General features: G+C 35.9%; 4 protein-coding genes across 4 annotated transcripts; 3 read left to right on the top strand and 1 right to left on the bottom strand.

Moving 5' to 3' along the window:
- The first annotated feature begins 471 nt into the window (after positions 1-471).
- On the top strand, positions 472-2,495 carry LOC108817131 (isocitrate dehydrogenase [NAD] catalytic subunit 5, mitochondrial). The gene is made up of 7 exons (XM_018589738.2): positions 472-748; positions 821-1,141; positions 1,222-1,383; positions 1,473-1,547; positions 1,630-1,739; positions 1,842-1,914; positions 2,119-2,495. Exons 1-7 carry the CDS (start codon positions 554-556, stop codon positions 2,308-2,310), a joined length of 1,128 nt encoding a protein of 375 aa, XP_018445240.1. The 5' UTR covers positions 472-553; the 3' UTR covers positions 2,311-2,495.
- A 297-nt stretch (positions 2,496-2,792) lies between these two features.
- LOC108818468 (adenosine kinase 2) lies at positions 2,793-5,423 on the top strand. The gene is made up of 11 exons (XM_018591443.2): positions 2,793-3,004; positions 3,217-3,270; positions 3,524-3,570; positions 3,705-3,736; positions 3,838-3,939; positions 4,028-4,172; positions 4,253-4,350; positions 4,447-4,517; positions 4,605-4,671; positions 4,760-4,943; positions 5,110-5,423. Exons 1-11 carry the CDS (start codon positions 2,910-2,912, stop codon positions 5,250-5,252), a joined length of 1,038 nt encoding a protein of 345 aa, XP_018446945.1. The 5' UTR covers positions 2,793-2,909; the 3' UTR covers positions 5,253-5,423.
- Positions 5,424-5,651: 228 nt separating this feature from the next.
- Positions 5,652-6,248, bottom strand: LOC108818469 (auxin-induced protein 15A). Its single transcript, XM_018591444.2, has one exon. It carries the CDS (start codon positions 5,970-5,972, stop codon positions 5,652-5,654), a length of 321 nt encoding a protein of 106 aa, XP_018446946.1. The 5' UTR covers positions 5,973-6,248.
- A 3,222-nt stretch (positions 6,249-9,470) lies between these two features.
- Positions 9,471-11,727, top strand: LOC108814398 (serine/threonine-protein kinase PCRK2). The gene is made up of 4 exons (XM_018586959.2): positions 9,471-9,699; positions 10,114-10,775; positions 10,856-10,978; positions 11,058-11,727. The coding sequence occupies exons 1-4, from the start codon at positions 9,678-9,680 to the stop codon at positions 11,568-11,570; spliced, it is 1,320 nt and encodes a 439-aa protein (XP_018442461.1). The 5' UTR covers positions 9,471-9,677; the 3' UTR covers positions 11,571-11,727.
- The last annotated feature ends 3,110 nt before the right edge of the window (positions 11,728-14,837 follow it).

Raw genomic sequence — 14,837 nt, forward strand, 5'->3', positions numbered from 1 at the left:
AAAGCAAAAGCAAGCAAGCAGCACAGCAACAATCTAATGGCGTTTGTGATCTACATATCATTTTCGGCGATCCTTCTCCTCTTGATCATCGCAATCGCTTTTTATCTCATCGGAAGACAAGTCGGACGGCGAGAAGGTATGTCGCAGCTTCACTACGGACTGCCGGCACCTGCCCCGCCGCAAAATGCTATAGAAAAGCCACCGGCGGTTTAGCAAACAGTGTGTTTTTTTTTTAACCACAGCAAACAGTGTGTTATATTGTATACGATGATGTAATACGACGTAAACTTGTATTTTATTGAATAAAGTATTATTACACTCGTTATTGGGCCGATGCTGCAACAACTACACTCTTTATTGGGCCTAGGTTTCTCAACAAGACACTTCATTCCCTTTTGTATTTTAGCGTACGTACTCCATGCCGTTTTAGTTCAGTTCCTTATAATAATATTCGCTCCAACACAAAAGTCTTCCAATAAAAAAAAACAACGCAGAAAGTCTCCCTCTCGAATAATTTCTCTGTAGCTCCTGCGTCCTTTTGGTGCTCGAAGAGATGACCATGGCAGCAACCTTCGCGAAACGGCTGATCGGAAGCCGATCGAGCCAGATCCTCTGTACAGTGAATTCCACTAGCTCAACCGCATCCACTTCCGTCGCTAGGGCTTTCTGCTCGTCCACCACTCCAATCACCGCAACGCTATTCCCTGGCGATGGGATCGGTCCTGAGATCGCTGAATCCGTCAAAAAGGTATAATCCTCCTTACCTACATTGAATAGTCATTTTGCGTCGATGATTTATGGGGGGAATTTGATCCAACAGGTGTTTACAACGGCTGGTGTGCCGATTGATTGGGAAGAACACTACGTTGGGACGGAGATAGATCCGAGGACGCAGAGTTTCTTAACCTGGGAGAGTCTCGAATCCGTGCGTAGAAACAAAGTCGGTTTGAAAGGGCCGATGGCTACTCCCATCGGGAAAGGTCACCGTTCGTTGAATTTGACTCTTAGGAAAGAGCTGAATCTGTACGCCAATGTTAGGCCTTGCTATAGTCTTCCTGGTTACAAGACTCGTTACGATGATGTTAATCTCATCACTATCAGGGAGAACACTGAAGGAGAATACAGTGGACTCGAGCATCAGGTTTTATTTTAAGCTTTTGAATTAGTTCTCTTTGTAAGAAAGTGTTTTTTTCTTTCTGATTTCTGGACTGGTGGGTTTAGGTTGTTAGAGGTGTGGTGGAGAGTCTTAAGATCATTACACGTCAGGCGAGTTTGAGAGTTGCGGAGTATGCTTTTCACTATGCTAAGACTCATGGGAGAGAGAGGGTTTCTGCTATTCACAAAGCTAACATTATGCAGAAAACTGATGGTCTTTTCCTCAAGGTCTGTTTATTTCATTACCTCATATTGCATTCGTGTCTTCGTTACCGTTTTGTTCTGAGACAATGTTTTATTTTTTATTTTCCCCTCAGTGTTGTCGTGAGGTTGCTGAGAAGTATCCTGAGATAACTTACGAGGAGGTTGTTATCGACAACTGCTGTATGATGGTAAGCCAGCCTACTTTGGGGAACTTTTTTTTGTTTTTGTTGTCTGGAACATGTGAATGATAATCTTGAGACGCCCCTGTAGCTTGTGAAAAACCCAGCACTGTTTGATGTATTGGTGATGCCAAACTTGTACGGTGACATTATCAGCGACTTGTGTGCTGGATTGGTGGGAGGACTAGGATTGACTCCAAGGTGAAACAGCTGTTCCTTCATCCTGAATAGTAGTTATATAGTTTGATTATGAGCCAAATCAGCTGAAATGCCTTCTTTTTTTTTTAAAAATCTTGGACGCAGTTGTAATATCGGGGAAGATGGAGTAGCCCTAGCTGAAGCAGTTCACGGTTCTGCACCTGATATCGCTGGAAAGGTAAACAATTAGTAGTTATCATCATCATTTCGTCTGATATTTTATCACTGCGGCAAAAGCAATTAACTTCCATCAGCTCTTGTTCGTTTGAAAGCTGATAAAGTTAGTAGCATAGTCTCATTATGAACTTGATTTCAGATGGCTTAGTATACGGTTTTGCGTGTGTGTTTAATTTGTTGTCCTTGTTTTCTTGGTGATGGATAGAACTTGGCGAACCCAACAGCATTGCTACTGAGTGGAGTGATGATGTTACGCCACCTGAAGCTGAACGAACAAGCAGAACAGATCCACAGCGCAATCATCAACACGATAGCGGAAGGGAAATACAGAACAGCAGATCTTGGAGGGACATCGACCACAACGGAATTCACAAAGGCAATCTGTGACCATCTCTGAACAATCGTGTAAAAACACTCAAATTCTTTACCGAATCTTTCCGTTCTCGATTACGGTTAGAATAAAAAAGGCATTGGCTATTGAAGTTTTATAACCAACCTTTGGAAAGTTCATTGTTTCTGCCTCCAACACGATGTTTTTAACACATGAAAAGGATGATGATTTTCTGACAAGAGTTTTGTTTTCTTTGTTGAATTATTTACAAACTTCCTCTCTTTGTTTGTCGTTATTCCAAAACATTTGGAGAAAGAATATGGTGAAATATTTGTTTACCTGCACACAACTTTGGAGAAAAGAACTAAAAACTATGATTGGTAAGAAAAATTTGTGGTGGGTTTTGTAAGAAAATTACCAAGTGTAATCATATGATTTTGTGGAAAGTTTGATTTGATAAAATAGAATGAAATGGGCATAAAACCCGGCCCACAAAGTCTGCCGACAAAATAAACAAATACCTAAAAAGAGAAGATGTCGTTGGTGCACCTAACTTTCTCTGAGCTCTTTGATTATAAACAGACGCCTTCACACTCACCCACTTAAACTTGCCCTCCTCATCAGATCTGAATCTAAACTTATCTATCAAACTCAGATTCATCGAAATGGCTTCCTCAAACAACTACGATGGAATCCTTCTCGGAATGGGGAACCCACTCCTCGACATCTCTGCCGTCGTCGACGAGGCATTTCTCACCAAGTAAAAATTATTACCTCAGATCCATATCTTTGCAATCGCGTTTTGGTTTGAATCTAGATATTTGACTCTGTTTAAATCTTATATGGTACCTTTAGCTCTAAGGTTTTGAATCTAGATTTGACTGAATGAAATCTTCTCCAATGGCGTTAGCTCTCTGGTTTTGTCTTTTTTATTTGATATAATGTTTTCCTTATTGAAATGGTGACTTTCAGGTACGACGTCAAGTTGAACAATGCGATTCTCGCCGAGGAAAAACATTTGCCCATGTAAGCATTATTGCCTTTTTTTGCTCTGCGTTTCTTCTTTTGAATTTGAACTTTTGTTTTCATATGTAATGAAATCGCTACAAGTCCTGTATCAAACTTTGATTTGGTTTCGTGAGTCAGTTTGTATGAATTGAGAAGGGAAACGCAATGCTTTTGATAATATTAGTTATTGACTGGTTAAACACATATATAGTTGATGGGTTATTATTACACATGAGCTCACTTGAACATTGCAATTTTTTTGTTTTCTTAGGTATGATGAGATGAGTAGCAAGTTCAATGTTGAATACATTGCCGGAGGTATATTTCACATCTCTTTTCTTCTTTTTTTTTTTTTTTCTTTTTCTTTTGAGGATCCTGTAAAGCCTATACTCGCATATCTGTTGCTGACAAGATTAATGACATCTTCATGATTCAAAATTCCTTTTTTTCAGGTGCTACTCAGAACTCAATCAAAGTGGCCCAGGTACATTCTTTTTTGCCTTCTTCTTGGGCTCTCTTTTCTTTTCGGATGTATGAACAACTTCTAAATCAAGGGTGTTTTTTTTCTAACTTGCTGGCCTGCAGTGGATGCTTCAAATTCCTGGGGCAACCAGTTACATGGGTTCCATTGGAAAGGACAAATACGGTGAGGCTATGAAGAAGGATGCTACTGCTGCCGGTGTCAATGTAAGCCCTGCTGATCTTCTCTGGTGTTTCATCTTGACTCTATGTTCCATATGTTTTCAGTTAACATGACAATATGCTTTTGTATCAGGTTCACTACTATGAGGATGAGTCTGCACCCACTGGAACCTGCGGTGTCTGTGTTGTTGGTGGAGAGAGGTCACTTATTGCTAATCTTTCTGCTGCCAACTGCTACAAGGTTGAGCACCTTAAGAAGCCTGAAAACTGGGCATTGGGTAATATTTTTTTTTCCTATAGTAGCATCCTTTTAAGACATCTGTTTTTATTTCTTCATGAGCTGTTATATGTCTTGTAGTTGAGAAGGCCAAGTTCTACTACATTGCTGGATTCTTCCTCACCGTGTCCCCCGAATCCATTCAGTTGGTATCTGAGCACGCTGCTGCTAACAACAAGGTATAAGACATTTGGTCATCCCCTTCCATGAGACCCTCTTGTACAAGAATCTCTTGCTTGTATTAACATCCTCTGACATGTTCACTAATCTTTCAGGTGTTCACAATGAACCTCTCTGCTCCATTCATCTGTGAATTCTTCAAAGATGCGCAGGAGAAGTTCTTGCCGTACGAAAATACCTAATCCTTTCTTATATATTAAATATTTTATGATTGCGTAAATGTACTTATAAGCACTCTGCCTTGCATGGACAGGTACATGGACTTTGTTTTTGGCAATGAGACAGAGGCAAGAACCTTCTCCAAGGTTCATGGCTGGGAGGTACCATTTCTCTGACAAAACTAAAATTTTCAACAAGGTGTTCTGTTTTGTAATACTTGACCTGTTTACATGTGCCTATAATATATAGACCGAAGATGTGGAACAAATAGCCATCAAGATTTCACAGTTACCCAAGGCCACAGGAACATACAAGAGGACCACCGTGATTACACAGGGGGCAGACCCAGTGGTTGTTGCTGAAGATGGAAAGGTCACGAAGTACCCTGTCATCCCTCTCTCAAAGGAGAAGCTTGTTGACACCAACGGTGCAGGTACTCATTTAATAGCCAAACTTCCAACATTCAGATATAGGCGCATACAATAAGAAACTAGTTGTCTGTTAGTTTTACTAGATAGAAACTGATATGACCATATAATAAGCGCATCCTTATCATTTCAAGCAACTTAACCGTTGTCTGTTGACATTATCTCTGGCAGGTGATGCATTTGTGGGAGGATTCATGTCACAGTTGGTGAAAGAGAAATCGATCGAGGAGTGCGTGAAGGCCGGATGCTACGCGTCAAACGTGGTGATCCAAAGATCTGGCTGCACTTACCCTGAGAAGCCCGACTTCAACTAAATCCACGCTGAACCATCCTTTGTTTTGTGATATCTTCCAAATAAAAACAAGCATCTTTGATTCATCAAACTCTCAACGATTATTGCCCCAGTGTTTTCTTTTTGGCTTTTTTTTGTTTATCACCCTTTTATTACCATAATCATTGATAATTTAAGATCATCTATTACTACATATCGGTTGAGAAAAATCATATCTTGCTCCTTAATATAAACTATGATATGTTGATGCATACAAAAGTCTTCATTAGCTCTACATAGATCTCAAGAGGACCGTGTTACATTAGCCGAAATACCCTTTTTTTTGTCACAATAGTACTTGATTAAATAAGAAAAGCAAGTTTAAATACCTAAACCTTTTGAAACCTTTTATCGAACTCTCGTCACAGATATAGAGTCAAGACTAACGGGGAGAAGCGCAACGGAGGACCTCGAGGAAGAGAGTTTCATCGCAAGGTATACAGAGCTTAGAATATCCGGAAGTGAAATCATCGTAAGCTTCGTCTTTTGATTGATCAAGCAAAGCCCTGATGGTGGGATCGTACAGCAACGTGATCTTGATCACGAACCTCTTGTAACTCTCCTCTTCTTTGCCTACGTACACCACTAGGTGTCCCTTTGGTACGTCATGTGGTATATGGGGTTCCTTGGCGGCGGCCCGATGTTTGGCTACTCTGCTTGACACTTGTTTCCATGCCTTTGTCATCAGCTTGCTCTTCATCATGGTTATGATTTATGAAAGATATGAGATATGAAAGAAGAAGAGAGACGTTTTTTGGAGGTTAGTGTGAGATGAAATTGTAGAGAGGTACGTACTAGTTTCGTACGTTGTATATATATACACAATGTCACAGACGTAGGTCCACTATCTGTTTTTTTTGTGTATATGGATGAATAGGTATTGTTAATGATTTGTTTGGACCATGTCGTCGTCTTTCGCAATAATACATTATCTAAAATGTTCCATTTCGTATACTTTACTACCATGAAAAATTATGTATAAATGTTCATATGATATTCACTAAAAAATACAAACTAAAACTATAATATATTTCATTCGTTTGTCAGCTACGGCCATGCTGTACTTTGACATACGAGATCGTACGAACATGCATCTTCCCTAATTTATTAGTTTTGTATCTTTTAATTTCTCATGAAAACAAACATCTCAATCGGCATGGCACATTGGCACTCAACTATTGGGCAACTAAAGATAATAATATATAACCCCTTCTTTAATAAAGAAAACCCTAAAAGATAGTATATATTTGTGCGTTTGCCCATATTACATGAAACTGTGAAAGTACATGCTGTACACGCATCTCCATTTATTATGATAATGTACACAAAGGAGCCCATGTACCACTTAGTGTTTTATTAATGTAATTCTTTGTTGCCCAGAAAAACACACAGGAGACCGTAATTGCTGTACACGCATCTCCATTCAGACACAAGTATGCTAAGTGGTAGAATCACTTTAATTAGGTTATTGTTCATTTTCTATTCTTATATTCAAATCCAGTTTATCAACTTATGATTTTGGTACCACTTTGATTAAAAGTGAAACAATAAGGCTATCAATCCCAATCAGATGCAAACAGTACACATGTATGCAACTGTATTCATTGCTAATTTAAGAAATAACATAATCTAATATATGTATGATATAGACTATCCTATGCATTCGCAGCTGATTTTGAGTTGGAAGTTTATACCCACATATCAAGTAATTCATAGTTTTGTGAAGTTTTTATGTAGGAAACTTCATCAAAATATTAAACAAATAATATAAAAATTTATGGAGAATTTTTTTTGTTTCTGATTAAATGGAGATACGCATTATTTTTAAAGCTGTGAAAATAAGGGTCCCACGTTTGATTAAAGTGTAGGAGTAAGATAAGATCTAAAAGAAATGAGAATTGGGATAACTCTTGGACATAGTGCATCATCGTTCTTAATTTTCTTTATTTTTTTGCCAAAACTCTCGTTCTTAAAGTTGTTCATGTAATCATCAAAAATGACGAATTCTAAGCATTTTAAAATTCTAAATTTGAGATAAGGTGTATGCATGAATTCGTTATATGTCTACACATATACAGACAATATTATTTATAACGTGAAGTTAAATTGGTTACGATACATAAATGACCGATTTGTTTTGCTGGATTTCACCATTTTTAATGTGTCACTGGCGATATCAAAGTACTGCTACAATATCATCTAATTATTGAACTAATTAATGTATCTAATCCGAACCGATTTGTAATGCTGGAAATAACCATCGTGATGTGTAACTGGTGAATCGGTGATTACCAAAATCTTAACATACACCTATAGTATTTTATACATCATGGCATCACGCGTAAGCATGTTGAATGGTGGTTAAAGTTAAAGGCTGTCAACCGTTATATATAATTGGTGGTTGACCATATATATGTTTAGTGTTAAGAAATTTAAAATAAGAATACGGTGGATACTGGATACCTAACATAATTCACTTAACCGTGATATGTTTTAAGGAGAAAATGGTTAACACACTTAGAAGAATATTGCATTCATGTAATGTATATGGTTTGTAAGTAGTACGTATCGTGTAGCCAAAGTTTTTCCTTCTGAATCTTTAACAAACTAAATTAACAAATATGTAAGTGTGTCCTCGTCATGCATGCATGCAGTAAGATACCCGTAAATAAATGGCATTAATTAAAATTTGAATTCTAAATACTTGTTCAAAAGATGCAAATTGTCTGATCTTTGAAGGAATGATAGGTATTTTTATCTATGATACTCTGAAATGTAACTGATGAGAAGTAGTAGCTACATTATTTAACATTTCATCGACTTAATTTTATATGATACGTACTCTAGATGTAACTCTTGAAATTTAACATTTCATCGACTTAATTACATATCTACATTGTTTGATTATATAACTAGATTGCGACTAGAACACTATAATATTCTTAAGTGGTGGTATCCAATTTTTTCTTCTTATTTATTGTGTTTTGTTTTGTGTTGGAGATTCTGAGGGACAGGCCGGTGCTTCATCACATTGCTTCTGCGTCTCTCTTTAAGGAAGGAGAGACCATTACTAGCCTTTCGATCAGAATAGATTCATTCATAGCCGTTCAGTATATGACTTCCTGATATTCCATGTGCAATTAATTGCAATCAGAAATCTACAAATTAAGTTTCTCTTGACGAAGTCGAAGGGTTCATAAATCCCACCGTCGTCCGGACATATTTATCATCTTGAGAAACTATAGCAAAATTTGTAATCACTGTAAAGGATTAAGTAGTATTTCTACATTAATTAGTATCGTGTATAACGGGGAAAGACAAGATAAATCACTGACTTGTTTTCCAAACTGTAATAAGGTTAATCAAAACGTGAGACGAGATCAAATGCGTGGGAGTGGGATGAAAAATAACTTGAAAGAGAACCAGAAAAAAAAGAAGTATAAAAGCCATCATTTTTAGGAGGTATGAAAACATTGTAGGATGAAAAAAGGCTTTATTAAAAAATATAAAAGGCTTCCTGCTTTCGCATAGAATTTTGTATCTAGTTCTACATGAAGCATATGCATATTTTTTTATCGTGTGATACGACATGCCTATTCACTTACTTACACTCTTGAACCAACCATCTCGAGCCCAAATAGACGGTTCTTCACTTCGTGTGTGAATTCTCTGTCACCTTGACTCTTTTCGGTTTCAAATATGTATTTTTTTCTTTTTAATGGTTGTGAAAACTTGAGCCTAGATGCATGCTGGCCGTTGTGCTTATATAATAAACAGTACGTACTACGTTCATCATTTCACGCTGGCATATATCCTTTCATAACCAATTCATGTGTAAAAAACTAACAGGTGCTCGATTTATGACAGAGACGCATTAGCAACTTTTGAACTGTGATGAATGCCAATTTATTTTTCTGTGTTTAGTTATTCTCTCCCATATAAGGTGAGGCACATGAATGAATGATAAAACGTTTACTCACCTTTTCATATGCAAAAAAGGAAAAAAAAAGATGCAAATGGAATCCATTGGTGTGATCATTGTCACGAAACAATAAATCCAAGCTCCATGTCTAATTTATATACCTAAATTTAGTTCTAAAAGCAAGATTCAAAAAGAAAATTTTAACAGAGTATATATTATCATATTTGATGATTTAAAAAAAATATATATGAAATGAAGTCTAATTGTTTTCTTATGCAGTCAATAACGTTGACTTTCTCTTGTCTCTTAGTCGTCGTCCTTCTTCGTCTGCTTCTTCCAACTTTTATTTTTCCAAATCCCTACATTTAAGAATTTTCTTTACTTTTCTTTCCTATCTGTTCCTGAATCCTCCTTTTTTTCTTGGCAATTCAGCTCAATTCGTTTCGCGATTCTGGGGAAAAAAGTTTTTTTTTGTTGGTTTTGTGTATGTACTCAAAAGATCTCAAAGGTGAGCTGTGTATCATCTCCCTAAGTTACTTTACGAAATTCAATACTTTGCTCAAATCTCTGTTTATGGAAGAAAAGGAAACGTTTTTTTATAAGTATAAATTTATTGACTTTGCTATTGCTTGATTGCTTGCGTAGTTGCATAATAGCTCGAAAATTTAGGGTTCTTTTGCTAAATTTTAGGGCTTTTTCCTTAAATTTATGATCTTTATACTAGTCATAGGGTTTCCCTGTCCCAGATGTGGTTTGATCCTGTGCTGTTGTTTGATCAGTTTGATTCAAAGATCAAATCAGTTAATGAATCCAACAAGTAACTTAGTTCATTTTGATTAGTTTAGTTTCTCTGTTTGTTTTGTAATATGATGTCAAACTTGTCTGATTTCTAACTAACTCTTTGTCTTTGTTTGATTAACAGTGGAGAAGCCAAGCGGTTGTTTTCATCTCTTTGGGAGAATGAAGTGCTTCTTATTCCCTCACAAGAGAGATGACGAACACAGAAGCCCTAAACCTCTCTCACCCCTCTCCGACCGTGCTACTGGTGGTTTCACCAACAACGGTTCCAACGGCTCTGTAGCCAGCACGGTTTCATCATCCACCACCGGGAGGAACTCCAACCACCCCTTGCCCACCAGAGAAAACAACCTCAGAGAGTTCACAATCACCGATCTCAAATCCTCCACCAAGAACTTCAGCCGCTCCGTTATGATCGGCGAAGGCGGTTTCGGCTGCGTCTACTGGGGAACCGTCAAGAGCCTCGAAGACCCTTCCAAGAAAATCGAAGTCGCGGTGAAGCAGCTCGGCAAGAGAGGCCTGCAGGGTCATAAAGAATGGGTGACGGAAGTTAACTTTCTCGGGGTGGTGGAGCATCCGAACCTGGTGAAACTGCTTGGTCACTGCGCAGAAGACGACGAGCGTGGAATCCAAAGGCTTCTTGTTTACGAATACATGCCAAACCAAAGCGTCGAGTTTCATTTAGCTCCTCGTTCCCCCACCGTGCTTACTTGGGACCTAAGGTTGAGGATAGCACAAGACGCAGCTCGGGGTTTAACTTATCTCCACGAAGAAATGGACTTCCAAGTAAAGCAGAGTCCTCTGTTTTTCTTTATTATCAAAAAACTTCATTTTGATTTGTGTTTTCTTTTTTTTTTTGTTTTTAGATAATATTCAGAGATTTCAAGTCATCCAACATTCTATTAGACGAAGATTGGAAAGCAAAGCTTTCGGATTTCGGTTTAGCTCGGTTAGGTCCTGAACCGGGATCAACTCATGTTTCTACTGGTGTAAGTCTTTTTGTTACATTTTCACTCTTCATTTGGTTTGATTTACAAAAAATCATTTTGTTTTAATGGGTTTTAACAGGTGGTAGGAACAATGGGCTACGCAGCTCCGGAATACATTCAGACAGGTCGTCTCACCTCGAAAAGCGACGTGTGGGGTTACGGAGTATTCATCTACGAGCTGATTACAGGAAGGAGGCCGCTAGACAAGAACAGGCCTAAAGGAGAGCAGAAGCTTCTTGAATGGGTGAGACCTTACTTAACCGACACGAAGAAGTTTAGGCTCATTATAGACCCGAGGCTGGAAGGCAAATACTTGATCAAACCGGTTCAGAGACTAGCCGTTGTGGCCAACCTTTGCCTCGCTAGGAACCCAAAGGCACGTCCGAAGATGAGTGAGGTGTTGGAGATGGTGACGAAGATTGTGGAAGCTTCTTCTCCTAGGAGTGGTGGTGGCAAGAAGCAGCAGCTGCTTCCTTTGAGGAGTCTAGAAGCTTCTAGAGATGAGGAAGAGAAGAACAAGAAGGTGGTTGATGGTGGGGAAGGAGGTTGGTTGGATAAATTATGGAACCCAAAGAATGTGAGAGCTTGTTGATTCTGATACAAGTACACTACTACAGCCTTTGCTTATCTTCTGTAATTCAACAAATTCAAATATTGTTTTTTTCTGGTTTGTTAATTTAATATTTGTAACTTACAGTGGTTGTGTTGTTTCCATAATGAGCATATAATAAACGAATTATATTTTTTCATTTTAGGTATAAACATATTCAGATGATAGGTCTCCTGACATTTCACTGGTTCCTTCCCGTTTTTAGAATTTTCTTAGAAGGATTTACGTCAAGGTATTATTTGTTCTTGTTTTAATTTTTAAAATGTTTTACTAAAACTATGACTTGTAGTCAATTACTAGCCAGATGATTTACAAAGATTCTTAGAAGGATTTAAATGTTTGTTTCAAAACTCAAAATATTCATGATTCTGTTTCTTCAACTCTCAAATACATTTTGTCACACAACAACGTTTTCAATATCCAAAAGTGTAAGAGGATCTACACGATAGACTTTCTTAACCTGCAAAGAAAGAAACTACTTGTATGATCTTTTGTTAGGACGAAGATGAACATATGTGGACTTATACGACTTGGTGTTCTTATATTGACAGCATTTCAATGTTTTAGTTCATCCTCTTCTATGAACAGACCATTAGGGGAAACTAGTTGCAGTATAAAAGGACCTTAAATAAGGCTTAGTAAGTAGTAGGTTTATTAAGGTTGAGACTTGAGAGTCCAGTCTAATAACAAACGGCTCAAATCTTACTTTTCTGGATCAAAAGAGGATCGTGTCTGACTTAATCGAATGCATTATGCAAAGGTATACTATATATCGAAGATAGTTTAATTTAATTTTAAGAATTCAAACTTTGAAATGCAAATACCATAAGCAAAAAGAGGATATCAGGAGTAACAATTTTGATAAGATTGCATTAACTCATGTTTACTAAAGTACTAACAATGGCAAACAACTTGACTTTTGAAGCATTGATTTTTGGCTGAAAACAGGGGAAGCCATTAAATATAGAGCTTTTAGTAGATTTATCATAGCTTCTTAAGAAAAAAAAAGAATAATTTCAGAAAAAGTAATCTGGAAAGCAAATAGTAGGCAATTAAACCTATAAATAGCTTCACATTATGGTGTAGAAATCAAATATGCTTTGCTTTTGTGTGTAAGATAACAGTGAAAAACACTCAGTGAGCTAATGATATCAATGTGTCAACTAATAGTTAAGTTTAAGAAAATTTTCGTATTGAATCTAGTTACAGACTGTTTTAGACAGGGCCGTCTCGAAATATTTATGGACATTTTTCAAAAAATATTAATGATATATTTAACGATACAATAAAATAATTTTAAAAGTTTATAACTTTACTTTTATATATTTGACATTTTTTAAAAAAATTATCAGCTCTAAACTTAGTAATATGTCTAAACATTCTAATTTTATATCATAATTTATCTATTTATCTTAAAAAAAAATGTTTTTTTATTTTTTTTTTCAAATTAGGTCATGTTCGACCGCTCCACTCGCTCGTGCTGGCGGCCCTAGTTTTAGCAATATGTATATTTATGCAAACTTAGTAATACAGCTTAGAACTAGTAATATTGTTTTCTTCAAAAAGAAAGACTAGTTATATTATATTTACATAATCGACCATTGCTGCATCCCAAAGCATGTATTAGTTTCGTATATCTGTTTTTTGAAAAAAGGTTTCTTATATCTGTTGGATGATATGTACCGTTCTCTTGTACAAGCACGTTAATCTCACTGTACTTTCTTTGGTACTATATAATAAAATCAACATTTGATTATTCTGTTAGATTAGAATTACAGAGTTGATAAGAAACAATACATTAGTAGATTTTTTTTTTTGATAAAATATACATTAGTAGATTTGGTTCTCAATTATGCATTGACCCCCTTGAAATGGACCATTTTAGTTATAATATTCGATAATGGACATGTAACATATATATAATATATGATCCAGATATGATGATTGAGAAAACAGTGTTGCTAATGACTACATCAGTATAATCTTCGCAACGACTAACGTTTTTAAAATACATAAATTACACAAGAACTGGCTTTAGAGTTTCTCAAATCATTCATCACCCAATGCACATAATTAAAATTGAGAAATATCGTAAGATAGCACTAGTTTTCTTATCATACAAATATTTTTAAGGATCAAAATAATAAAAATAAATTTCACTAAAAAGATGGTTATATACTTTATGCTCGACTAATTTATACTTAAGGTTTAGATTTTGATGATAAAGTTTTGGAGGTAAAGTGAAGTTTTTTTGTTTCTTTTGAACACATGTAAAGTAGAGTTTAGATTTAAAATTTAAAATTTATAATAACAACTTAAAACTATTTTTAAAAGAATTTTCAGATTTTGAAATAAATCGAGAAAACAAAAAAAATATTCGAAAATGTTTCGTATATAGTAGAGTATATTTTTTTATTATATAATTTCATTTTTATAATTTATTTATATTTATATAGTAGAGTATAATTGTTATTTATCTTTCTAATAAACCACCATTAAAAAAATTAAAGCGATTTTGCCTATTAAAATATGCTGTACTATTACATGCTGATTCAAAATAAAATGACGATTGTCATCTTTATTTTTTACAAACAATTTGACTATTTTATTTCAGTTAACCTTTCTTCTCCATATTACTTAATGCCTTTTTATATTACTGAATGTGTAACTCATTAGATCTCACACAGCATGAATTTTTCAATCTAGGCTTCCTGAAACTAAGCCTATACTTAAAATATTCAATTTATTCTTTTAAATAAACTAAAGAATTCACAAAAGCATCCATATAATTCACCGCCAGAACATAGAACCTAGTTCACTTATTATAACCTACGTAACTTTTAACAACAAAAAAAATGAAACATTAATTCTAACATTTGTGGATGAGTATTTGCGTGAATTTTAATGAATTCGATGGTTTTGAAATTAAGCAAAAATAGTGATTGCCACGTGAAATCCTTAACCTGATACAAACATTAATTATTTTATTTATTCGCGGCGGATATGATTGGGAAACTTTAAACTATACAGCCATGTGTTATTGGACCCATTTGCCTCTTTAAGAAAATTTCAACATTTAAGCCTAACACTAAACTTAGGTATTGTATAATTTGTATATTAGCATGCCAATCCTTCACTAAAAAGCTCATCAACAACGATACATTGATTGTCTGGGGATAACGATACCATGACTATATCAGTGAAAAATAAAACTTAATCTATATATATACCACTTCGATTTTTGATTCA

Source organism: Raphanus sativus, chromosome 7 (genome assembly GCF_000801105.2).
Source record: "Raphanus sativus cultivar WK10039 chromosome 7, ASM80110v3, whole genome shotgun sequence".
Classification (NCBI taxonomy): domain Eukaryota; kingdom Viridiplantae; phylum Streptophyta; class Magnoliopsida; order Brassicales; family Brassicaceae; genus Raphanus; species Raphanus sativus.

What these genes read in the sequence shown, in the direction of transcription:
- LOC108818468 (XM_018591443.2), top strand. Translation starts at nt 2,910, where the DNA reads ATGGCTTCCTCAAACAACTACGATGGAATCCTTCTCGGAATGGGGAAC. An exon ending in TGTTGAATACATTGCCGGAG is followed by an intron (nt 3,571 to 3,704) that starts GTATATTTCACA and finishes CCTTTTTTTCAG; the next exon opens with GTGCTACTCAGAACTCAATC. An exon ending in GCCTGAAAACTGGGCATTGG is followed by an intron (nt 4,173 to 4,252) that starts GTAATATTTTTT and finishes TATGTCTTGTAG; the next exon opens with TTGAGAAGGCCAAGTTCTAC.
- LOC108814398 (XM_018586959.2), top strand. Translation starts at nt 9,678, where the DNA reads ATGTACTCAAAAGATCTCAAAG. An exon ending in GTACTCAAAAGATCTCAAAG is followed by an intron (nt 9,700 to 10,113) that starts GTGAGCTGTGTA and finishes TTTGATTAACAG; the next exon opens with TGGAGAAGCCAAGCGGTTGT. An exon ending in ACGAAGAAATGGACTTCCAA is followed by an intron (nt 10,776 to 10,855) that starts GTAAAGCAGAGT and finishes TTTTGTTTTTAG; the next exon opens with ATAATATTCAGAGATTTCAA.
- LOC108818469 (XM_018591444.2), bottom strand. Translation starts at nt 5,972, where the DNA reads ATGATGAAGAGCAAGCTGATGACAAAGGCATGGAAACAAGTGTCAAGC.
- LOC108817131 (XM_018589738.2), top strand. Translation starts at nt 554, where the DNA reads ATGACCATGGCAGCAACCTTCGCGAAACGGCTGATCGGAAGCCGATCG. An exon ending in TCGCTGAATCCGTCAAAAAG is followed by an intron (nt 749 to 820) that starts GTATAATCCTCC and finishes TTGATCCAACAG; the next exon opens with GTGTTTACAACGGCTGGTGT. An exon ending in GGACTAGGATTGACTCCAAG is followed by an intron (nt 1,740 to 1,841) that starts GTGAAACAGCTG and finishes TCTTGGACGCAG; the next exon opens with TTGTAATATCGGGGAAGATG.